The sequence below is a fragment of the Desmodus rotundus genome, chromosome 10, assembly GCF_022682495.2.
Source record: "Desmodus rotundus isolate HL8 chromosome 10, HLdesRot8A.1, whole genome shotgun sequence".
Lineage (NCBI taxonomy): Eukaryota > Metazoa > Chordata > Mammalia > Chiroptera > Phyllostomidae > Desmodus > Desmodus rotundus.
The window spans coordinates 55,838,308-55,865,018 of record NC_071396.1 but is presented as its reverse complement, the minus strand read 5'-3'; the positions used below and the strand labels follow the sequence as shown (position 1 = coordinate 55,865,018).

The following is a 26,711-nucleotide window of genomic DNA, read 5'->3' as shown; positions in this document are numbered from 1 at the left end:
CCCGGGAAGCGCTGACGTCCCTCCTCACATGCCCTCCTGCCAAGGGATGTGAAACTGTATGCATTCTGGTCCCACCAGGCCTGCTGCTCCAGGTCCAGCTGTGACACCATCCTGGACAGGTTCTGTGGCTTTGGGGTTCTGTGGCCCCGCGTAGACCATGGGAGCACACAGGGAGCAGGGGCCAACCCCTGTCTTTTGGGTTCAGGTAATTCTAGAATTAATGCTGTATCCTCCGTTCCCCCAACACACCTCCTCTCAGCTGAGCTTTAGAGTGGTGGGGCTTTCTTTTCTATCTGCTTCTTTTATAATAAAAAAAGATGCACAAGACATACTTACCCTGGCCTTAGGCTAGGAAGGTCTGAACCAAAGTGAGTCTCCAGACCATTTAGACTGGAACCAGTCTCAGGATTTTGGCCTGGCTCTGGTTTGGTTCCCGATCTCCAGAAACGAGTTTGGTGGCCACTGCGGGGCTCAGGTAGATAATGTCTGGCACTAGGGTTTCTACAGCCTGCTGGACAATGTGAGTCCCTGGTGGTGGAAGCAGCATTTTAAGGGTGTTGGGAGACAGCAATCATATATCTTATTTCAATGGAACAATTTGTGGGGAAAGGAATAAGTGACCATCATTCATTCACTCTCTCATTCATGCATAAAGGCATTTTGAGTGCTTACCCTGTGCCTGGTCTTGTGTTGGACCCTGACGACACTGCAATGCTCTCATGGAGCTCCTGGCTTTGGAGGTGACCCAAAGTAAACAAGCTATCACAAAACAGTGTAAAAAGTCGTGTGATGAGGGCCAGTAGGTGGTGCCTTGGGAGACCCCACCTTGGAAGTCTTCCTTGAAGAGGTGCCACCTGGGCTGTTTTGAGGGATGAGTGCGGGGGAGTTATTTGGTAAAGGAATGGAGGGAACATTGCAGGCAGAGGGATACACAGGTGTGAGGAAAGGTCTGAGGACAGGAGAGGATCTGGGGCTTTCTGGGAGCTGTCTGTACTCTGCATAGCCTGAGCGTCGAGTGTGTGTGGCAGGGAGTGTCAGGCTTTGGGGCTGCAGTATGGGGAGCCACCCGCTCACAAGTGCGTGGCAGAGCAGCCAGGGACACCTGGGCTCCATCCTCAAAGCACCCGAGAGTCAACAACAGGTTTTCAGGTAGGGAGTTCGAGGGCTGTTTTATATATTTAAGTAAACAAACACTTTCATCCAGAGTGTTCATTTTATATTTCATTGAATCTATGAACAAAGGGGGAAAATACTGTATTTTTAAGTGAAGATAAACAACAACTTATTTAAAAAAAACTCTAAAAAACCATGTCCGAGAAAGTGTAGCTAATATTAAAATATATTTACATTTTATACCTTCCTGCGCTGCTTGATTTCAGAGACATTTCATGACATGTTGTACGCAGCTGGCAAGTTAAGTAAGCCATCCACTGGGAAGGTTGCTGGCAAAGGCCGAGCCAGTTTCGAGGGTGTGTATGTGCTCTGTGTGGGGAGTTGGTGAAAGGAATCCATAACATTATGATAATCCTGAATGAATATTGCCAGGGTTCCAACTGGCAGTTCATCCCATTCCTGGCATCATTACCTAGTAAGAGCCTTGCTTCCCTGGAAAGGTAGGTTAACACTCAATTACAAGGAAGAGACTAAACATGTTCAATTTGGTAAGAACTTGACTTTGCCATCTCACAAGGGGAAAGAGGAAAGTTGGTCATTTTTGAGAGGGGAAGAAGGGTGGGGAGGGAGGAGCAGACTGGGGTGACTGGTGGTGTTGTGAAAGCCCCACAATTGCTGTCAAGGTGGTTTTTCACCCCTGCAGCAGGATGATCTCATTTGCTGCTGCAAACACATCCATCCCTGGTTTTCTGGTCTTTTTGCCATGATGACATGTGTATTGCTGTGAGGAATTTAGATACAGACTAAGCAGGGTTCAGATTTTCCTCTGCAGCATACTTAGCTGTGAGAGCCTGGAAAAGTTGCTTACCCTACGTGATGTGATTTAAGGTGCTTACTTGGCATGGGCTTTGGTGGGAATTAAATGAGATATTTATGTATAGTGACTTGCACAGAACTGATGTTCAATAGGGGTTAATTTCTTTCTTGACCTTAGACTGAAGCTACCTGTAATTGCCTTCTGGTGGAATAAACATTTGTCTCCCTGACTCTCATGCTCCTTTGTTGCCTGTAAGGAAGCACATGTTTAGGGAAACGTGAGCAAACTTGGGTAGCAGAATGACCTGAAGTCCATTCCTGGTGTTACCACTCACTCTGGACAGGTGACTCAGTACCTTTGAGACTTAGGTTCCTTCTCTGTAAAATGGGAGCAGTATTGCCCAATAGTCCCTGTACCTCCCACAGGCACTGTGAGGATTCAGTGGAGTTAGGCAGGTTCTCACCCTTCAGAATGCCTCAGTATCATCCAGGCAGCTTGTTTAAACAGATCGCTGGACTCCATCCTCAGGGGTTCTATTCAGAGAGTCTGGGGTGGAGCCTGAGAATTTGCATTTCTGACCAGTTCCAGATGATACTGCTGCGGTGGTCCCAGTGCCTGGTATGCAGTGGCCACTGGGTGGATGTGAGCTACTTGTACCCTTTGCCCTTTGGGGCAGGGATACTATTATAGTTCCTACCACCTGGCTATAATTCTAACTTTAGGGTTCTTATTTTGCCTATGTCAAATAATGGCTTAATTTAAAATTTATGTAGAGCTAATATAAGCAGTGAGGAGGAATTCAATGTTCTAGGGGGGTTAGAATCCACAAGTCATTGCTACTGAGGATATCGGTGACCCAGACACAGGAATGGGGGGCCCAGGCTGACCAGGTCCCTATACAGTTGTATCAGCCTGGCCCCCTTGAAGAATTCCTGGATTAAAAAATAAGTTTCTGGAACATTCTCCTGTCACACAATGCTCACTACCAGGTGTTGAGGGCATGTTTTGGGGAAATTGGGGAAAATGACTGGAGTCTCCTTTGGTAACTTGTAAAAAGTCTGATTGTCCCCAGGGGTTTTAAGTATGCAAAGGATGGCTCTCACCACTGAGGAAATCATAGGCCCTGACTCTTTCATTTTAGAAGGTGGCTGGCAAAGATAAGGGGCATGGTGACACCTCTGCCACTTAATGAGCAATCTGAATTGCAGATGAAAAATTAACAGCTTCTCCTCCTCCCTCCCACCAACCCACCCATCCACTACCCATTGGCTCACCCACCCAATACTTAAACTCTCCTTTGTCATTGCTTCTCAGAGCAACTGAGCCACAAGGGATGTAACCCTTCAAACTGAGCCAGGGCTGGGACTCAGTGTTGCCTTAGGCTTAAGAGTTTAGGTCCTGGGGTCAGATAGATGCAGCCCATCTCCTCACTTCATAGCTTGGAGAGTGTGACGTCAGAAAGTGACCTTCTACACTCCCATTCTTTCATCTAAATTGAGGGCAGTAATAGCACTTATTCCAAAGGGTTCTTGTCATGCTTAATTAGGTAAGCATGTGAGGACTCGGTAAGTCACAGCTATTGTTACTGTGGGGGACTTTTTCAGACTCTACAGTTGGGACTGACTCCTGCATGCCCTCTCTGAGCAATGTTTTTTCTAGAATTATCCAGTGGTGTTCAGTTGGTTTGTGGGGCCTAGATTCTCCATTTCCCTTGATTTGTTCTTATGGCTTTGGACTAAAAGAGAAGGGATGAGCCTTTTGCATGGATCCTGGGGAACCAAGTGGGGACCCAGAGACAGTGGAAGATATATGAGGAGTCTGACCCTGCTGGATCCCAAGAACTGATCCTCAGCCCCTGCGAGGCCGAGGTTAGAGCCACAAGCTGGTGGACCTGTTCTTTCCAGGTGATCTGGGACACTCAGTGGCTCAGAGGCCAAGGCGACCAAATTAGAGCAAAGTTGGGGAAGGGCTGACACACGGTGTCCGGGGTTTGAGGTCCCAGGAGCAGCATCCTGGCCAGGGGAGCAGTGTTTTCATACAGGCCACAGCATCTATGGAGCGGACCTTGTGGGTGGGGAGTACATCTTAATGAAGAACATGAGAGGGCTTGCCCCTGAGATGTCCCTCTGCATGGGGAGAAACACCAAGTAACAGGGGTGGGAGGGACTGCAGTTACACAGGTGGGAGCTGGTGAGACCTGGGAGCATGTGGGTGACTCAGCTGAGGCCTGCTGCTGGGTGCTGGGCACATGGTGAGCACCCAGGAACTGGACATTAGTACCAGCTGTTTCCTGACACTCTGACCTTCCCTGTGCCTGTGGGATTGGACATTCTCTGCTTTGAATATTGAAGGACAAGAGACTTCTCAGCCTCTCCTTCCGTGAGACTCTTTGAAGAAGGTAGAGTAGGATGTTAACTCTATACCAAAGTCTATTTTCTTCAACAAAACTACAAAGTATTTACTTTTGAGAAGAAAGTAACTCATGCCTTAGGTGCTGCAAAATAGTGATAATGCTGGCTGGTTTCACTGAAAACTAGACTTGGACTCTGAAGACCTGGGTTCAAGTGCCAGCCCTGTGACCTTTGAGATTTGAGGCCACAGATGTTTTATTTAAATTCCTAACTGCCTGACCTACCACCAGAAAACAAGCAGAACAATGTATAAGCTGTAAAGTTCTGTTAAAGGAATTAAGGAAAGTGCTTTTGGTGTGGCTGATGATGATGTCTCCTAGGGCAACCAACATTCAACCAAGGGATGGTCACTTATTCCGAAATGAAGACAGAGTAAGGGTAAGGAGGTATTTGGGGATAGCCCTGGCAGTTCACTACCTACACCTGAGGCTGGTCCACAGACTTGAGCCCAGTAATCCGATTAGAAGGAGTCATCAAGCCAAATCTGAGGTTGTGACAGGTGCCCCTCTTCTCTGCACTGCTATGGCTGTTCACCTGTGCCTACCACCCAGACCATGACCTTTTAGCTCAAGGACCATGTTATCTTCTCTTTGTTATCCAGTCCCCAGAATGGGGCAGCCACACAGTGGGGATTCTGTTAGGGTTTATGGAAGGTTTCAGAGTGAGTGGAAGGATGTGTGGGGTTTTGTTTTCTGGGGGGTGGGGGATAATGGTCTTTGTTTATATATGGCACACTCAACTCTCTCTCATGCTCACATCTCTTTTCTAAAATGCCCTTAAAGGAATCCACAGCTCTGGGGAGACTGGAACATGGAAATACAAATCCGTGGGCCTAGAAAACAGGAAAACCTGAGAAAGAACAAGAATTGCTTTCCTTTCTGAGCCATATGTGCTATGCATATCAACTTTGGGGAAGAAAGGAGACTTGGGAATTGGCTGCTGTTGGTGGGGTGGAGTGGGGTCAGGGCAATGGGCAAATGTGGTGGGGAAATTTTCAGTCTTGACACAACAATACCATTGGTCTTAAAGGAGACGTGAACCCTTGGTACTTCTAGTCCTGGAAATAATTGCTTTTTCAAACAGGACAGGGAACTTATTATGAAATAAATCTGGTGATGGCTTCCGTTATTGTTAGGGTTAAAACAGGTGATCTGTGTGTTTGCTGAATGCTACTGTGGAACTAAGCCAGGGAACTTCTTGGTTTTATGCTGGCTACCTTTGTTGCTCCCATAACCTCTTAGAAATGGTGACAACAATGACATCGATGGGAGAGTGTCCTTTCTCTGTGGGTTTGCTCTAGTGCCACTCCATGTGTGCTTTGTCTTATTTTTCAGAATTCTATAAGGGTGGTTACAAGCTTGACTCCATTTTGCAGGTGAAGAAACTGAGGTTCAGAGGGTCTAAGTGATTTTCCCAAGGTAACACATTCAGTCCCTTAATGTGAACCGTGTTTGAATCCAGCCTGAGAGCTACATCCATTTTCCACCCCTGAACCACCTCCATTGAAAAGAAGAAGGCAGAGTTTAAGATGAGATTATGCAGCCCTGCCTCTGAAGTATTTTCTAAGCAGTTTAAATAAAGCACTTCAAATACAGATTGTGAGTATGCCTGTGACGAGAAATCCTCCCCCTATGAAGCACCTCCCTACGAAAACTTCATAGACTCTGCCAGGGTTCAACCTGGGGTCTGGGCATTAAAATGTGACAAGAAAACAATAAAACAAAAGAAAACAAAGGACCCCAAGGCCTGTTGCTGATCACGAAAGAAACATGCTTTCCCAGCCTCACGAGATGTCAGTCTGATTCTCTTTGTTCTAAAAGCTCTGGTTTCACACAGCATCCATTTCTCCTAATAATAGGCTTCTTAATTCTTCATCTAATGATGCAGCCTGGTCTTGAGGATTCTTATTATCTCTATTGCTCACCCAGGATGACAGACAGGTGCACTATGAGTTTGTGACTTCCCTTCTTTTCCCGTCCTGTCACGCATGATCCCCACCCCAGTGGGAGCAGGGGCCCTGAGCACTGTTCCCTCTTTTCCTCTACCCCCTGTCCTCCCACGCAGCCTTGCTCAGCTCTTGGAGTTCTCTGCAGAACATCATCTGCTTCTTCATGAATAAGCTCCCCTTTCTTTTTTCCCCCCACCCCTCCACGGTGACTCTTGTGTCAGCCAGGTATGCTGCAGGCACTTCCGTGTGGGGGGCCCAGTATTTCTGACTGGTTGTCTGTCTGAGCTAACATATGTCATGCATGAACTCTGTTCTGGGCATGTGCTGAGAGTCTGGGACAGATTGTCTTGTTTGCTCCTTACCACACCCAGGTAAGAGAGATCCTGGCGGTCAACCCATTGTATGGACAAGCAAACTGAGGCACAAGATATCCAAGAACATACAGCCTTCTAGTGCCTGGGTTCTAGAGCCTGTCTTCTTAACCATCAGGACTCACTGGCTTGAGGTTATTCTGGATATTTTTATGGGAAAATTGGAGAGAGTTAAGAGTAATCCCTGGCTTTGAAGTTCTCAGCCCAAAGGGCCTCAGAGAATCAACGTGGACAATCACCTCAGGAAAGTTCAAGCCAAGCAGTAACAATACCTAGACAGGTTACAGAACATCCACAGACCGGTTTAAATGATCCAGACTGACCGTTCTCTAACCACAGGAGAGCACAGGAGTGGCCGTGGGAAATGGCACTTTGCCTCGCCCGCCACCTCCAGTAAGACCTCCTCCCTGTCGTTTGCATCTCTCCCATACTTTGCTTTCATCGTGGACATTCATAAGACAGGTGGGGTGCCCTTAGGACAGCAGGGCTCGGGGTGTCAGGTAGGTCAGGATCACTTAGGAAAACTTACCTAAAATAAAAATGCTGGAAATTCGATTCAGGAGGCCTGGAAGAGGACCCAGGGTTTTTATTTTTACCTAGCACCCCCAGAGATCCTAAAGCAAGAAGTAAGTCTCCAAGGTACTATTTAAAAGTAACCACTGCTTCTCTGACTGTGGAATTAGGACAAGGAAGGGAAAAGCACCAGCTGGTCAGGGCTGCCTTTTCTCAGGCAGCCCCTCACAGGTGCCTGGAGCGTAACTGTAACCCTGTGACCCCAGCATCACCTGGTTGCCATCGCCCTAGGCTCCTTAACCTCTGTTGCTGAGGGGATGTGGTCAAGGAGCTGTGCATCTTGCTCTGCTGAACCTATGGTAGGAGCTCGGTAATACTTGTTATTATTTTTTAATCCTCTTAACTGGGATCAAGATTCTTATGTTTTGGTCTAAGATCTCCTACCAAGGGATTCCCTAACTTCTGAATCCCCAGGTAGACCAATGGACATGGTCAGGAGAGAGTAGGGACGAGATATAGCACTAAGGACAGATTGTAGAGACTGCTGCTTGTTTAGGTGCAGACACAGCGAAGTTGCCCCAAAACTCACTTTCCTCTGATTAAATTATGCTGGAAGCCTCGCTTGCCATAGAATGCTGTGTTTTCCCCAAGGAGTGGTCACCCATCCTGTCTCATCCTGTGTGACACTCCCAGCCTTCACACTCCATGTACAGCTAACACTTCAGTGTCAAGATGCCTATAATCACTAGCTCCACTAGGTTAGTAATACATCTCTGAACATGTCTTTTCTGCAGTTAGTTCTTTGATTTTCCTTGGTCCATAGCATGCTTCTAAAACCACAGCTCCTTTGATGTCCACACAGACTCTGCTAGGCAGGAAACACGTCTATCTGGAGAGGACAGCATAGTAACTGCAACATAGAAGGTGCCCAGTAAATGTTTGTGGGTTCAGTAAGTAATCGTAATTTTGTAATTTTTCTGTGAGGTGTTGCCCCCAAATGAGATTCTGTGGGCTGGAGCAGTATAAATCCATATAAAGTTTCACTCTTCTCACACAAAAATGAGAAAATTGAGGGCAATGTATTAAGCTTTTCATAAAGCAAAATTTATTGTTAAAAGATTGCTCTGAGACTGTTCTTCCTAATTTGGGACTACATTGATTAAATCAGCCCCCACCCCATTCCTTTGAGTAGGCTTCCTCCTCTCCTGCTTAGATAACTAAAGAAACCTCTAGAAGTAGTCTGCCTGAGTCTATTCTTTCCCCCCTTATGTATCAGGACTTGTACTTTATTTTATTTTCCCCCTTCATCTATCAGGACGTCTAGTTGCAAACCTGAACACCTGAATTTCACTGACGTGGGTATTTTCTCAAGCATAGGAAGACTATTTAAAAGAGGTTGGGTGCAAATGCAGTGTACTATCCTGAACGGGAGCCTGGGGCAGAAAAAGTACATTGGTGGAAGCACTGGGAAAATCCGAATGCAGTCTGCAGTTCAGTTGATGGCCGTCTACCGACGGCGATGCCTCAGCTGTGCAGAATGTGCTGTCGTTTTGTAAAATGTTAACAGTAGGAGAAAGTGGGTGAATGGTACAGGAGGTCTCTGTACTATTTTTGTAACTTTTCTATGAACCTGTAGTTATTCCAAAGTAAAAGGTTTATTAAAAAAAGATAAATGCTCAGAATCTCGATTTCAACCATCCATTAGATTGCAGTTACCTTTTGAAAATGTAAATCAGAGCCTATCAGCATCTTTCTTAAAATCTTCCAAAGGCTTCCCACCTCACCATGAATAAAACCCCAAATCCTTACCAGGCCCCCATGAAATGGCCCTGCCTGTGTCTTAAACCTGATCTCTGGTTGGTCTGCCCACTGCATTTTGTCTGATGATTTTACCCAGTCATACCGACCTTCCTACAGCTTCTCAGCTGGGCCACACTGTCCCCACCTTAGTCCTCTGCATGGGCCGCTGCCTCAAACCCTTTCTCCCCAGCTCTTTGCATGGCCAGCTCCTCTGGTATTCAGGGCTCTTCTACAGCACCTTGGCTTCGCACCTACTTGCTCTAAAGTAGCTACCCCACCTGTCACTCACCTTCACTCCTATTTTGTGGTCTTCAAAACACTTCACACTATCAAATGAAATGATTTATTTGCTTATTAGTTATTTGTTTATTGTCTCCCCCTCCCCCCGGGGCCACCAGCTCCATGAGGGCAGGGGTTTTCTGTTCATCACCATATCCCCAGCAAAGAAAGCAGTGACTGACACACAGCAGGGGCTCTGTAATTATTTGCTGAATGAGCAAAAGAAGGGACAATTTCATCCATTCGATGGCCCCCTGTACTTCCCTCTCCCACAGCTCCTGCCCTGCTGATTATAACTGTCTGTGCATCCATCCGTCTCTTTCCCTGGGCCCTGACCTTCAGTGCCTGAAATGTTATTCACCTTTATACTCCTAGATGTGGCCCAGTGCCTGGCACAATGCTGGCATGTGGCAACAGCGGGACTCCTTGGGGCTTGGACGCTTGCTGGCTGACTTGGGGAGTCAGAGGTGAGCCCTGTTTTAGACAAGACCAGTCACTGACCACTTCTTTCATCTTTATATTATCAGTGCCCAGCATTAGAATACACTGAATGCATGATTTTTGAATGAATAAAGGAATAAGTAGGAAAAGGCAGTTTGCCTGTGGTACCTGAGGGGGATTCAGAAATGGACTTTGAAATTCAGCCAATATCTAAGTACTGCCCACAGAGTGGGCCCAGAGGAGGCATGAGTGTGGGGTGTCACTTTATTCTGTCCTGTGTTTTCTCTCCTATGTATTTCCTTGGGCCTCTTGTTAGCCACATTTTCTCCAGGCAGAGTTCTTCTTGGCCTTCCTGTTTTCCTTTCGCTTGAGTCTCCTTACCTCCCTTCTCTGTCCTCTTCCTGAGCCAGGGTGTTTCCCCAGCTGCAGGCCCACAGCTGATGGTTCCACTTCCCCAGCAGCTGCACTCCACAGTGCCCGCCACATTCTGGGGACACGCAGGGGAAGGAGCTTAACATCTTCCCCCAGTTAAGTGTCAGTCCTTCATCTTCTCTGATTTAAGCAAGAAATAGCACAGTACCATGGAGAGTGTGCAACTAGCAGTCAGACTGGATGGGTTCCCAACCCTACCTCATAGTAAGTGAGTAACCTTGGGCAGAAAATTTAACCTCCCAGAGCCTTGGTTTCCTCACCCCCAGAATAGGGATGTGGATTTTGATGGACGTGTGCACTTAGCCGAAATCTTAACTGCTTTCTCTAAAGTAGGTTGCTTGGCCTCAGCCCTGTATGAGTTCCCATAATAGCGCTTTTCACAATTTATAATATATTGACTTACATATGTTTTATGTGTTCTGTCTCATTAGACTGTGGGTAGGAAGTATAGTTACTTGTTACCACTGTATCTCAGATGTGGCGACAGTGGGGAGTATAGAGTTCATCTAGCAGTATCATACTTAATACTTAAGTTATCTTTATGGACAGTAGGGAAATTATTAGAAAGAAGTAGAAAGAAAATCTCTGGGCAACAAGATTAGTGGAGAGGGTGATTTAGATTCACAGAGGTCAAGTTGTGTTGTGTCTCTCATCTCTTCCGATGAGAGATGGCATGTGTTTCAATGGTTGTTAATTGATGATCAGCCCCCCCCCCCCAAATTTGAGAAGATAAAGTGGGATGCCTCTTGTGTAGTTTCAATTTATTTTAGTAATGAGCTCAGTTGGCATTTTCCTTCTGGAACGCCATCATTGAAACAAACTTGACAGAGATTCTGCTTGCAGGTGCAACAGCATGGCAACAAAATGAAGTTTGATGTACAATAGGAGTCCCAGTATTAGGTTGGCCATGGTGTGGTGCTTAGAATGAGTGAGTGCAATGGGGATCCCATTAACCCTCACCATTTAGCATCCACTTCGGGGAGAGGACAAGATCATTTCTGATCATACTGGCCCGTTAGCCTGGTGCATGCACAGGAGAGGGAAATTGATGGGGAGCTGTAAAGGGAGCAAGAGTATTTATGCCAGCTCCTTTGGCATTTGCAGACCTAAAACAGAAGACTATTGAAGAAGATTTATAGAAGTACATTGAGGTCACGGTCAGAAGACTCAGTCAGGTAGTTTATTAGTCAGACCTTTGTCTGTTATTCATTGAGCATCTACTATGTGCTAGGCACTCTTCCAGGCAGTGGGGATTGAGAGGTGAAGAAGCCACAGTTCTTTTCCAAGGAGCTTACATTCTGGTGGGAAGAGATAGACAGCCATCGAATGAGTGGGTTCATCAGTTACTTCTGCAAAGAAAATGAAACAGGGTAATGTCACAGGCAGTTACTCTGAAGGGGGTGGCGGGGACTGTTTTAGGGTGATGGTCAGGGAAGACTTCTCCAAAAATGTGAAATGGGAGTGAGCAGTGGCTCTGTGGATGGAGACAGCAGCATGGAGGTGGACACTGATAGCACCCGAGGCTGAGGAATAGCACAGGGAAGCCCTGTACCTGCAGTGAGCTGAGTGGGAGGGAACAAACCGAAAGATCCCACAACCCCTTTCAAGTATGAAAATATAGGTAATTAACATCTCCACATTCTTTACTACTTACTAGTGGTGTTTATTATGTACCAGCAGTGTGACCTCCGACAAATTATTCAATCACTCTAATTTGACAGCTATAACACAGCAGTGATAATGACTACACACTTCACAACCTTGTTATGAGAATTACACATGATAGCAATAAATGCTAATAACTATCAAATACTTATTATATAGTGGGCACCATGCTAAGTGCTGCATGTGTAATACCTTAGTCAACCTTCTTGATAACCTTCCTAATAAGGCAAGAAGCATATAACCCCCATTCTGCAGATGAGCAAACTGAGTGCGGAGAGGGTGAGTAAATTGTTAGGGTTACCCAGAGTTGGGATTTGAATCCAAGGACTCTTGTTCCAAAGCCCTCTACCTTATCCCCATGTCTTCCAGACACAGAAGCCTTGAACGTCATCCTGTCAGAGGCTTTAGCCCAGTCCCATGCGTGGTGGCCCTCAGTGCTTCTAGGTCTGCCATTACCACACACATTGTCTTTCTTTCACTTTGTACCAACTGTGAGTGATCTTAGAATCTGCATTTTAGAATGTGAAATTTAGAAATCAGCGATTTGCCATAGAGCTGGAGCTGGAAGCCAGATCTTCTCATTTCCAGTCCCCAGGTCTTTCCCCTACAGTCTGACTCCCTGGAGTTTTTGCTTATTTTAAGTATGCACATTTTGAAAGGAACCCTCAAAAATACACACTGCATTTCCTTCAGTAGATCCAGCTGTGTGCAAAACAATAGGTTCAATTTTATTCCTTAACACTGCTTCTATTAACATTTAAAACATCCCTACATATTCATTGTTCCTATTTTAAGCGGAAAAAAATTGTCAGAACATTTCAGTATTCATCAGCTGAAGAAACCCACCAGGATTCTGAATTGACACCTACTCTGCCACCTGTCACCCAGGCATTTCTCTCTGGGCCCATCATGCTCCTCCTTGTGTCCATCCCAGGAATTTCCAGGTTTCCTCGAGACTTTTCAGGTAGGAAACTTTGTTCCTAGTGAGTTTTTGTTTTTTGACCGTGGTCATTCCTGTCCTCTTGGAATTCTGGGGCTAAGCTTTAAAGTTGAAAAACTTTTTATAAAAATATCTTTTAATGAAATCCTTGGATAGGATTGTTAGAATACAGACTCAACCCCAGAGTGTGGAGGAAAGCACATATGAGCTCACTGCCTCGCAAAGCAGTTACAGCTACAAATGGGAGGAGGGCGGGGCGGGACAGAGGACGCATACAGCAGCAAGAGCATCCTTACCCTTGTAACTGATGTGGCTGAAGCATTCTGTGATATTTCTCTGAGCTTGGTGCAGACTTGTAATTTGGGTCCAGATGTTTTCTTTGGACTTGAGACTCTCATATTTAACCATCTACTCTGCGTCTCCACTTAAAAGTCCAACAAGCAACTCACACTTAATGTGATAAAAACACACGCCTGATCTTCATCCCCCAACTTGTTCTTCTCTGTCTTACCTACCTCTGTTAATAACTTGATCCTTTGTAGTGCTCATGTTGGAGTTTTCCCCACTTTTCTTTCCCTTACATGACTCCATGTCTGATTCATCAGCAACACCTGCTGGTCTTTACCTTCAAAGTAGATTCAGAAGATGACCAGGTCTCACCGCCTTCTTGGCTGCCACCATGGAGCAAGCCACCGTCCTCTGCCATTTCCAGTGTCCTAACTGGCTTTCTCCTCTTCCTTGCATCCTTCTTCATGATCACTGTGGCCGCCAGAGTGATCCTTTTAAATCTGCATTGGTGCAGGCCCTACCTTTGCTCAAAACATCCCATGGCTTCCTGTTTCTCAGAAGAAAAGGTAAATCCTTAAAACAGCTTATTCAGCCCTCCAGGATCCCACCCCTCTGCCCATTATCACTCTGATGTCATCTAATCTACCCCCTTGTCCACTCCGGAATGTACGTTCTGTGAAAGCAGGAATGCTTATCTGCTTTTTCACTCCATTTCCAGTGCCTAGAGTAGTACCTGGCACACAGCAAGCACGTGAACATATTTATTACATGAATGAGTGACTAAGGGATTAACATAGTGCCCGACTATATTAAGTTGGGAATCATTTTATTACAAAACAACTGAAAACCATATCAAACGGGAATGCGATGGGATCACTTCTGGTGTGGTTAGAGATTCAGAGGTGCATTACTCTCAGGAAGCTCTCTTCAGGAACTCAGATGAAGCCATTAGTCATTGACTCCCTTTGTCGATTGTCTCTATTTTGTTCTCTGTTCACTTCATTCTCAGACAGGCTTTCCTGGTCACCATAAGCTTCAGGCTTACACAGTACCACATTAGTAATACCAGTGGGATGGGGGAAAAGGGGACGTGTCTTTTCTAACACTTCCACCCAAAGTCTTAGGAGACAATCTCATTGACCTAGCTTGAATTGAGTGCCTCTTCCTGAACCAATCACTGTGATCCAGGGGGCTGAAATGCTCCCATTGGCCAAGTTGAATCATCAGACCACCACTGGAGTAGAGTGAGAGTAGGCCAAAGGACACTCCATAGACTGAGAAAGAGGGAGGACACTTCTGTAAAGGGAAGTATAAGTATCAATGTCAGGTTCATCCCATACTACCTCTAGACTGATTTTTGCAAAACATGGTTCTGATCTTGTTGCTATTATTCTCCAGGATCCTCAGTGACTTCTCATTAAAATAAACACCAACGTTTTTGAGCTGGTATTCAAGGCTTATCCAAATGTAGCCCCAATCTACTCCAGTTTTATCTCTCACCATGGCCTCCCATATCCCCTTTATTGCAGAAACACTGGACTGTGTGCAATATCATTTGTTCATTTATCATCCATATGTATACCATATACATACATGAAATTTATTAAGCACAACCTTTGTTTATTTAATGACCATGCTCCTGAATGCCTCTTGCCAACTCCATGTATATTAAAGCCAACACATTCTGTATGGTCCAGGTTAAGTATATTCGAAGATAGTCTTGCAGCTCAGAATGATTTATTCCCCCATCTCTTTCCATAGTGCTTTATTTATTCCTCTCTTTAGGCTGCAGTTTTTTTGGGGGAGGGGGCCTTTGGGTTAATGTTATATATGTGTACACTTATTTTCTCATATGGACTCTACATTCCTTGAGGGCTTGGTCATCTCCACCCCCCACATACCATCCAGTTATGATAGAATTGCACACACAGTAGTTATCTAATAACTGTGAAATTAATGACTAATAAGGTGAATTGATTTAAAGTTTCAGTTTCCCCTTCTTCATCACCACCATGATGTGTTTATTTGTATAGCACATCTATTTGTATAGCATGTTGGGATTTATAAAATGTTTCTGGGATTTTCATTTTATTTACTTTTCATAATGCTATTCTGAACTGCGTATAATTTCACGTTTAAGGATGAAGAGCCTGAATCTCAGATAGGTCAGGTAACTTTTGGCTGCACATTAGTAAGGACAAGAATTGAATTCAGATCTTTTGACTCTATATTTGTCATGAGAAGTTTTGCAACAAGCAACAGCCACTCAAACCAGCTAAAACACAGAAGGAAATGTATTGGCTAGTTGGTGGCCCCCAAAGAGCCACGCTTTTTGGTATTCATGATGTAGTGTAGAGCCAACTCTCTGTGACTCTGAGCTGGGCTGTGTGACTTGCTTTGGCTGATGGGATTTTAGCAAGTGCGATGTAAACAGAGACTTGATACGTGGCTGGAAAATTGGAGCTTGCCTGCTTAGAATGCTCCCTCTTGGAACCCAGCTGGCAGGCGTCATGAAGTCCACACCACATGGAGAGACCGTGGGTGAGAAGAAATGAGATGCTGCATCCACAGCACCAGTACCAAAGGCCTGTGAGTGAGCATCCGGCTGCTACTCCAGGCCGGTCCTGCCTCTGGACGACTGAAACCCCAGCCACAGAACCACCAGGGAGAATGACATGGTTGTCACTAGAAGACATTAAGTTTCAGGGTAGCTTGATCTTCTGGAAAAGGTAATAGAAACATCAGGGAAGCATTTGATTTATTCTGTTTCAGTTATCTGCTCAGCACTGAACCAATTGCTGTGGCCAGGGTGACGGGGTCTTGGGCCTCCTGCAAGGACCACATGCAGCAGGGGGAAATCGTGGATGCTGCAGTTAAGGCTCAGAGGAGATGGTTTCTTCAGAAGAGATGGTTCTCAGGAGTGGGGGCAGGTGGGGTGTGTGTGTGTGTGTGTGTGTGTGTGTGTGTGTGAACATGTGTGTTTCCTATAGTCTGACCTGGGGGGGAGGGAATTTGTACAGGAAGAGGGGAGTGAGGTCACCCTCCCTGAGCCCTGTTTTCAGAATCTAGTGGCCCTCTGGGTGTGGACCCATGTCCACACGCAATCTGCTCCCTGGACTTGGAGCCAGTCACACCTAGCTCAGCTCCAGGCACTCGTGCTCCTCGGCCTCTACTGATAGAGCTGGTTGTCTAAACCCAGCAGCCAGGACACATCTCTGAAGGCTTGTGAAATTTTCATAGGGGAGAGCTACAGACAATATTTGAGGACAATATTTGAGACCTCAGGCTTTACGAAATGCCCTGCTTGATGTGAATTTATGGCTCTTCTGACAATTTAACAGGAATTTTTATGAAATTTCCCAGAACATTTTGTTTCCTTGGGGAGGGGGGAAGGCTTTCACTGCATTAGCAAGAGTTGCATGTCTGCTCCACAGAAGGACAGTCACTTGTGGCCTCCGACAAATACACATAGGTAGGAAGCCAGATTCTTCGCGTTCACTGTATCCATCATCCTCTTCCTTCCCAACCCTACCAGAGACAGAATTATAGGATATTCATTTCTGAGAGAGACTTTAGAGTTTCTTTAGTCGGCTGATGATTTTAGAGATGAGGAAACAGAGGCCCAGCGAGGGCTAATGATCTGTCCAATCACACAATAGTCTGATGACTTGCACTGGGATCAGAGCTCTCCTCTTTTGACTCTGAGGCAGGTCCTCTTTCCACAGCCCTGGCATTCTGTGGGGACTTCATTAGTAGCTCTGACATAAGGTAGGGAGTAGGCCATGGGGAAGGGAGAGGGTGCCGAGTTTCAGAGGAAACTCATTAACAATGGGGGGACCTTGGGGAGGGAAGAGAATGATCTAGGTTCCTCCAGTACACAGTCTGGACTTCACTGCCAATTTTCAGCCACAAAAAGGACACTTGAGTCTAAAATCTTTAAGAAGTTCTTATACTTACAAATCCCTATAGAAAATTAGCCACCTTATGCTTTATTTTCTCAGGGACTTGACCCACTTCTCTGAGGTTCAGAGTGGTTAAGCAATTCACCCAAGATCACACAGCCAGAGGGAGCTGATTCCAAATGTGTGCCCTTTGCGTTACACTGCACTGCCTCTTAGGGAGCTAGGCACAGTCCCTACTGGAAGTGGAATTAAAAGTATTTTGTCTCAAGGAAAAAAATTGCAGGGATAAGGTAGGGGTTTGTTAATATTCAAATGCTGCATAGTGTAGTTGGTTGAGGATGTGGGCTCCACAGTCAGACTGTCCAGCTTAAAATTCAAATTCCATCACTTCTACCTGTGTGACCCTGGGATGCACTTGACCTCTCCAAGGTCTTCTTTTACTTTTTATCTATACAATGGACATAATTTAAACATTTACTTCATATAGTTGTCATGATGGTAAAAGAGAGCTTGTAAATCACTTAATTTGAGGCCTGGCACTTAAGTGCTTAAAAATGTTCACTGTTATTGATGCTATAATGCCCAATATTAAATGGGGAAAGGGATGATTCGGGAAGGGGAAGTATAAAAGATAAAGACTGCCTGTTACTCCCTTGGCTTCCTGTCCTGATTCCTTGCCTCTCCTGAGTACACACCTATCCTCCCTCATGGGTTGGGGTAGATCAGCTGATTCCAAAGGAGAAAGACATGTGAAACTGTTTAGTGGGAGACCCAACTGGGTGTGAGCAAAGGTACATGCATGAAGATAATCTTTGCAGGGTCATTTATAATAGAAAACCCAGAAATAACCTAAGTGTTAGTTCGTAAGGAACAACTATGGTACATCTCAGTTAATGCAGCACAATACTTCCAGGTGCTTAGGAGAGAATCTTGGAATCACCTTTGATTCCTTCCTCCACCCCCTTACTCCCCATGTGAATAGCAGCAGTAAAACCTGTTGACTCTACCTTCTAAATGCTACATTCAGAATCTGACCAGTTCCCATTGGTGGCACAGCTACCACCCCAATCTTAAACCACTAGGATCTCTTTAATAGATTTTTTGTAATCACCTTTGACCTGGTCTTCCTGCTTCTACTCTCACCCTTTCCAGCAACAATAGCATCCTTCCTGTTTCTTCAGCCTGCTAGTTACATACTTACCTCAGGGCCTTTGCACTGGCCATTCCTGCAGCCTGGAAAACTCTTTCCCACAATGTCCTCATCAGTTCCAGCCGGCTTCTCAGTGAGACCTGCTCCATTCACCCTGTTTTTAAGTGTGATCCACCCCACTCGGAGTTTAATACTCCCAACCCTTTAACCTGTTCTATGTATTTCCATAGCAATTTTCACTTTTTCATGTACTTTATGTTATTAACTTATTTTTAAAGTTTACAGTCTGTTTCCCTCCATTGGAATATACTCTCCATGAAGGCAAGGGTTTTTGCCTCTTTTTTAAAAACTTTTTTTGTTGTCTCCTGTTAAATCCCCAGGATCTAGAATATCTTCAAGCACAGTACTTACTTAATAAATATTTGTTCAAGAGTGAATGAATTATGTACATGGAATTAGTATGGCATCTTAAAATCAGTGAGGGAGATCTATATGTATTGACACAATAACCTCTAAGGTATGTTTTTAAATTAAATAAAGTTGTGAAGTTATTAGTATATATATATTTAAACATAAATATATATATTATAGTATATCTAGTATAATATCTAGTATTATAATATATATAATCTGCAAATATATGTCTATATTTACATATATAACTTCATTTATGTTTAAAAAACAATAAAACTGCATACATATGTATATAAATGCGTAAATGTTGGGAAGTCCATATTCCGGACTTATAGTAATTGTCATTTTTTTTAGGAAGGGTGAAGGAGACTTTTTGTTTTCTTTTTTTAAATATATTTATTGATTATGCTATTACAGTTGTCCCATTTTCCCCCTTCACTCCACTCCATCCTGCCCACCCCCTCCCTCCCACATTCCCCTCCTATAGTTCATGTCCTTGGGTCCTTTGGCTTCTACATTTCCTATACTATTCTTATCCTCCCCCTGTCTATCTTCTACCTACCATTTATGCTACTTATTCTCTGTACCTTCCCCCCCTCCCCCTCCAACTCCCCTGTTGACAACCCTTCATGTGATCTCCATTTCTGTGGTTCTGTTCCTGTTCTAGTTGTTTGCTTAGTTTGCTTTTGTTTTGGTTTTAGGTGTGGTTGTTAATAACTGTGAGTTTGCTGTCATTTTTACTGTTCATATTTTTTATCTTCTTTTTCTTAGATAAATCCCTTTAACATTTCATATAATAAGGGCTTGGTGATGATGAACTCCTTGAACTTGACCTTATCTGAGAAGCACTTTATCTGCCCTTCCATTCTAAATGATAGCTTTGCTGGATACAGTAATCTTGGATGTAGGTGCTTGCCTTTTGTGACTTTGAATACTTCTTGCCAGCCCCTTCTTGCCTATAAGGTCTTTTTTGAGAAATCAGCCGACAGTCTTTTGGGAACTCCTTTGTAGGTAACTGTGTCCTTATCCCTTGATGCTTCTAAGATTCTCTCCTTCTCTTTAATCTTGGCTAATGTAATGATGATGTGCCTTGGTGTGTTCCTCCTTGGGTCCAGCTTCTTTGGGACTCTCTGAGCTTCCTGGACTTCCTGGAAGTCTATTTCCTTTGCCAGACTGGGGAAGTTCTCCCTCATTATTTGTTCAAATAAGTTTTCAATCTGTTGCTCTTCCTCTTCTCCTTCTGGCACCCCTATAATTCAGATGTTGGAACGTTTCAAGATGTCCTGGAGGTTCCTAAGCCTCTCCTCATTTTTCCGAATTCTTGTTTCTTCATTCTTTTCTGGTTGGATGTTTCTTTCTTCCTTCTGGTCCACACCATTGATTTGAGTCCCAGTTTCCTTCCCATTACTATAGGTTCCCTGTACATTTTCCTTTGTTTCTGTTAGCATAGCTTTCATTTTTTCATCTAGTTCACGACCATATTCAACCAATTCTGTGAGCTTCCTGATTACCAGTGTTTTGTAGTCTGCATCTGATAGGTTGGCTATCTCTTCGTTGCTTAGTTTTATTTTTTCTGGAGCTTTGATCTGTTTTTTCATTTGGGCCATTTTAATTTTTTTTTTTTTTGTCTTGGCGCCCTTGTTACACAAAGGGGCGGAGCCTTAGGTGTTCACCTGGGAGGGGTAACGCTGGTCGCTGGGTTGTGATGCTGTACATGGGGGAGGGGCCGAGAGGGAGCATTGGTGCTTGTTCCACTCTCTGCTGGTTTTCAGTCACTCCCTCCGCTACCCACAATGAGACTGGGCCCCTCTGGTGCTGATTCCTGAGTGGGTGGGCCTGTGCACGCTCTAGGCCCCTGTGGGTCTCTCCAATGAACTCTCCTGTGAGGCTGGGAGTTTCTCCTGCTACCCGCCTCAACCCCCACAGGTGTTTTCAATCAGAGGTTTGAGGCTTTATTTCCCCGCGCTGATTGCGCAGTCTGTTTCGCTCTCCCGCCATTCCTCCCGGTTTCTCCGTGTGCGGATGTGGGGTCTGCTAGCTGCTGCACAGCCTGCCCTGTTCCCCGCCAGCCACTGCCTTGCTGCGAGTCATCTCCGCCCCTCCTACTGGTCTGGATGAATGTTTCTTCTTTATCTCCTTGGTTGTGCGAGTTCCACACTGTTCGATTTTCTGTCAGTTCTGGTTGTTTTTTGTTTTTAAATTGTTGTTGTCTTTCTTTTGGTTGTGCGAGGAGGCGCAGTGTGTCTATGCCTCCATCTTGGCTGGAAGCTCTTGTTTTATTCTTTATACCTCTCTAATTTCAAAACTCTATCCCACAAAAGGCTATATTCATGTATTATTTGTATAATTTTTTATATAGATTTTCTAAGTTGCTATGAATTTTGAGAAAATAATTAAATATATGTGCAGGAACCCTAGCCCTCATGTTGCATTTTCCTAGATGAACTAACCTGGACACGTTGCTAGCAGAGAGGCTGGACCAGCTGACCATTGGCTTCATAGTGTTGATGTCTCTGACCGGCTGATTCTTCTTGCCCACTTGACCTGATCTCCACTCCCCAGTTTCGCAGACTTTCCCGCACTAGCCTGTGAGCTCCTGGGGAGCCCTGCCGTAGCCAGTCTCCTAGCACAGTGCTTTGGGATGAGGGGCTGCTGAGTACGTATTTATTAACGCAGCTCTTTCTTGTCCTCTGTAGAGTCACTCAGCGGCACCCATTTCTAGTTTGTTCTGGGAGGCAGTCTCAGTTCTCTCTCCTTCCTGCAGGTGGCAGTCTTCATCAGCTTTCACTAGCCTGGCTTCTGTCTTGAGCAGTAGCCCTCAACCCCTCCGACACGTGCATGATTTTAGTAACAGTTATTTCATAAAACCCCTTTATTATTCTGGAATAAAATCAATAGATTAAATAGTCCACCTACAAATAAAACTTCAACAACCATACAACATCCTTGTTCTAATAAAAAGAGAAAAAAGTGAGTGATTGATAATAAAATACATGTTTTAATAGCAAATGCGTGGGGGTGATTTCACTAGATGATACCAGGCGGTAGTCAGATGCTATGCCTATGTCTAGTCCCACAGTGAACATAACAGCTACAGATGCTGTCTAACATAGCAGCAACATTTCAGTCTGCAAAGTAACTAACCGTCCAGAATGGTACACAGTTCTTGGTAGAGCTCTGAATAAAACAAAGTACAAACTTCCCTTAATTTATATATACTTTAAGTCTCCCTAAATATGTTGTATAGTAAAGCCAAGTGCCCTACTTGTACCAATACAACAGCCAACCAACCTACCAACCTACCAACCAACCAAGAGGTTCTAGGCTCAGATAATTATAAAAGGTATTTTATCTAGGCGAGAATCAGAGGTGTGGGACAATTTCTTGTTGTTCAGGACTACACTTTATATCGCAGAATGTCCACACCCCTGGTGTCTCACCCACTAAATATTTGGGGTGTTCATTCATTGTAAGTTCAGTACTGAAAAATAAATATGTCCACACATTTCCATAATGCTCTGTAGGGGGCACTAGTGACCCCATTAAGAACTTTTACGTTAGTCGTGCTGAGTAGCCACAACTTGGTAGCCACAATGACTTGTGGCTACTGAGACTTGAAATGTGGCTATTGTGAATAAGAAACTAAAATTTTCGTTTAATTTACACATTTTAAAACTGATGCTCAACATAGTTACTGGAAAACATTTTTTTAAGTTGGAACAATTTTATTTGATTAAATTCTAAATATATTGGTTATTTTTTCCATTTGGAATTAAATCATTCTTTTTAAAAAAAATTTTATTGTTATTCAATTACAGTTGTCTGCATTTTCTCCCCATCCCTCCACCCCACCGCAGCCAAACCCACCGCCCTCCCCCATCTCCACCCTCCCCCTTGATTTTACCCATGTGTCTTTTATAGTAGCTCCTGTAACCCCCTCTCCCCATTATCCCCTCCCCACCCCCTCTGGCTATTGTTAGATTGTTGTTAACTTCAATGTCTCTGGTTATATTTTGTTTCCTTTTTTCTTCTGTTGATTAGGTTCCAGTTAAAGGTGAGATCATAGGGTATTTGTCCCTCACCGCCTGGCTTATTTCACTTAGCATAATGCTCTCCAGTTCCATCCATGCTGCTGTAAAGGGTATACGCTCCTTTTTTCTCTCTGCTGCATAGAATTCCATTGTGTAAATGTACCATGGTTTTTTGATCCACTCATTTGCTGATGGGCACTTAGGTTGCTTCTAGTACTTGGCTATTGTAAATTGTGCTGCTATGAACATTGGGGTGCATAGGTTCTTTTGGATTGGTGTTTCAGGGTTCTTAGAATATAATCCCAGCAGCGGAATTGCTGGGTCAAAAGGCAGTTCCATTTTTAGTTTTCTGAGGAAATTCCATGCTGTTTTCCACAGTGGCCTCACCAGTCTGCATTCCCACCAACAGTGCACTAGGGTTCCCTTTTCTCCACATCCTCTCCAACATTTGTTTGTTCAGTTGTTTATGTTGGCCACTCTGACTGGTGTGAGATGGTACCTCATTGTGGTTTTAACTTGCATCTCTCTGATGGGTAGTGATGCTGAGCATCTTTTCATGTGTCTCTGGGCCCTCTGTATGTCTTCCTTGGAGAAGTGTCTGTTCAAGTCCTTTGTCCATTTTTAAACTGTATTTTTTGTCTTCCTGGAGTGGAGCTGTGTGAGTTCTTTATATATTTTGGAGATCAGGCCCTTGTCTGAGGTATCATTGGCAAATATGTTTTCCCATACTGTTGGTTCTCTTTGTAATTTGGTGCTGTTTTCTTTAGCCATGCAGAAGCTTTTTATTTTGATGAGGTCCCATTTGTTCATTCTTTCCTTTATGTCCCTTGCTTTAGGGGATGTGTCTGTGAAGACATTGCTGCGTGGAATGTCTGAGATTTTCCTGCCAATATTTTCCTCTAGGATTTTTATGGTGTTACAACTTATATTTAAGTCTTTTATCCACCTTGAATTTATTTTTGTGTATGTGTAAGTTGGTGATTGAGTTTCATTTTTTTGCATGTAGCTGTCCAGATCTCCCAACACCATTTGTTGAAGAGGCTATTTTTGCTCCATTTTATGCTCCTGCCTCCTTTGTCAAATATTAATTGACCATAAAGACTTGGGTTTATTTCTGGGCTCTCTGTTCTGTTCCATTGGTCTATGTGCCTGTTTTTATGCCAGTACCAGGGTGTTTTGAGTACAGTGGCCTTGTAATACAGTTTGATATCAGGTATTGGAAAACTTTTAAGTATGACTGGAACAACTTGGGTATGTAAATCTACTTTATCAATGATACATTTCATAATATCTGAATACAGATCAAATATTTCTAATACAAAGTTTAGTGACCTACTTGAGATGCTCTAAGTATAAAATACATAGGGGAGTTTGAAGATTGAGTAAGGAAAAAAGAATACAGAATATGTTGTGAATATCATTTTTCGGTTGGGTTACATGTTGAAATGATAAAGTTTTAGTCTGGGTTAAATGCTTTTAAAATGAATTTAACTTATTTCTTTTTGCTTTTTTAATGTTGCTATTGGAAATTTAAAAAATGCATATGTGGATTATGTTATTTTTCTATTGGAGAGTGGTGGGGTAGAGAAAACTCAGGACCAAAGTTTTGCAGTGCCTAAGATCTCTTTTTCCTTTCTGTCTGATAGGAATGCAGAGTAAGTCAGAAGTGAGGGAGGAGTTAGAAAAATTAGTTCCTTATTCTCTAGCTAGCAAACCAGGGGCCGCAGGGACAGAGTCTTTGCAATGGTAGAATAATCCCAAGTGATTAATATTTAACGTGGTCCCAGATTTTGGCCTGTGGTACCTGGCACGGTGGATGTTTTTCCACTACCCTTCCCCTCTGCTGGGTCCTCTGGGAACCTTCCCTTTACATTTTGATGTGCAGCCATTGGCCTGTGATACAAAGGCTTGTGCCAGCTCTGCTCAGAGGCAATGAGGAAAAGGCATTTCAAAGGACAAGGAAGATGGCTTATCTCTCCATTCTGGTGATTTACAGATAATGCAGGTGGTTAGATTTCAAAGCCAACTGTGGGGTCTCCTGTGAGGCAGAGCATAGAGAACCAGCCTCACAGGTGACTAAGTTACATGCCAACCACGGAGAGGCCTCACTTGTCATATATTCAGAAGTCTGTTATGGGTTTTAGATTTTGACTAGAGTGGTTAAAAGCACTTTTTGGTCCCACTTTTAAGAATTGACTATTTTCCTCCCATGTGGTCCATTTGGTGATGCAAGTGAAGCGTTATTAATGGTGAGGAGCATGAACTTTGGGGTCGGACCTGGGTGAGGATAGCAACTAACATTTCATGGCTGTGGGACCCTAGGCAAGTAATTGAACATCTCTGAGCTTCAGTTTCTAGTTTTCCCATCTGTGAAATACCTTTCTCAAATATAGCAAATGCTCAACAGCAGTAGCTGTTTTTCACTATGAAGAGGGTGAGAGTAGGAGGTGGGGAGAATTTTTAAGCAGGCAAGCATCTTAGAACAGCTTTGCCAAGGCTATTTTTCTCAGAACACCGATCCTATGAAATATAATTCCAACAATAAAAAGAGTTTTGTGGGCCCTACGTTTTGGAAATGGTGTTTCTACAAGTCAAGATTGACCTAGTACATTAGCATCCTTAACAATCTGGGACATCTTGCAACAAAGAAACCAGTTTAACTTAGCTTAGCCCAGCATTTCCCAAACTTATTTTATTAGGATATATTTATTTCCAAGAAGTGACTTTGAGCTCTATGGATCATATTTTGGGAAATGATGGCATGGAAGGAAATGTCCTACCTTCTAGTCTGAACTCCTTGATCCCACACTTTGAGTGGGCTGGCTGCACATCACATTGTCACGAGGGGAGACAAGTGGGACAAGCTACCAGACTATGTCCCATGTCACCTAGATCCCTAATACAAAACCCATTCCTGAACAGTGTAAGCAACCTTGGAAAATATGAGGTATGAGAGTTTCTTAAAGCACCGGCTTGGACATTTCTGTTCTGATTGGTGGGGGGGGGCGGGCAGGTGGGACTATTATAAATTTAGATTTTGTTTTTCTTTTTTTTATAACATCCCATAAACCCTCACAATTCTCTACAAATGATTAATAATTTTCTGCCATAACAATATTTCAAAAGGAAATGTCAGACTGTGGTTTAAATATACACACACACAACACACTCTCCTCTCTCACAGCAATGTATGAGAAAATTAAAAGGATATGTTTAATTTATAAGCCCTACTCTGATTAGAAATGATAGATGTGGAAAGATCACTAAAGGATAATGTTCATACTCAATTTGCAATAATTGCACATTTCTTTCATCAAGACACATATTTAATATAATCTCCCAAATCTCAAAGTACACATAAAAATAAAGTTCAGTAAATGACATCAGACAGGATAGGATAAAAACTTTACTCTTAAGAAGATTTAGAATACACTAGGATCTAAATCAAAATGCATAGAAGCAAACTAGATTCTGTGAATATTCTTGTAAGAGCATTATTTACCCCCAATTTTTATTATAAACATTTCAAATATAAAAAATTAGAATAGCATAGTAAACAACTGTCAAGACTATTAACATTTCCCCATTTTTATTTCATATATGTGCATATATAAACTTTTTCATGATAAATTGCAGACATCATGATACTTTACGTTAAATATTTCAGCATTTATCTCCCACAGAAAGGACATTCTCCCATAATCACATAGCATTATTTTGCCTAAGAAAATTAACAACAATCCTCTGGTTGCAGCTGATACTAACTCGAGTCAGGTTTCTCCAGGAACTGACCAAGGTTTGTATATTATATTTGGTTATATCTCTTTAAGTCTAAAACATTCCTCTTACCCCAGCATTTCCCTCCAAGATACTGACTTTTTGGTGAGACCAGTTGTCTCTCTCATAGGACATCTCACATGGCAGTTTTGTCCATCTATCTGACTGTTTCCTTTTAGGGTCCTTTTGCTCATTCTTCCAGATCCTGTGCTTCCTGGAAACTAAAAGTTAGGTGTAAAGTCTTGATTAGATGAGCATTAAACGTTTTTGACCAGAAGGCCTCATCATCAGGGATTATTATTTGTTCTGCTGTCCCAGTATAACTGTAAGGAGTGCCTGTCATCAGCAAGAATGCCCTGGTTTGGACACCCCATCTGTAAATGAGGCATCACATTAGGCAATACAGAATGTCAGTTTGT

General features: G+C 43.6%; 1 protein-coding gene across 1 annotated transcript in view; it reads left to right on the top strand.

The window, feature by feature from the left end:
- The first annotated feature begins 1,481 nt into the window (after positions 1-1,481).
- Positions 1,482-26,711, top strand: part of GRXCR2 (glutaredoxin and cysteine rich domain containing 2) — a 48,780-nt gene continuing 23,550 nt past the window's right edge. The window contains exon 1 of the mRNA XM_024575045.3: positions 1,482-1,613. Coding sequence (XP_024430813.2) covers positions 1,532-1,613 — 82 coding nt within the window. The 5' untranslated portion in view covers positions 1,482-1,531. The remainder of the gene's footprint in view (positions 1,614-26,711) is intronic.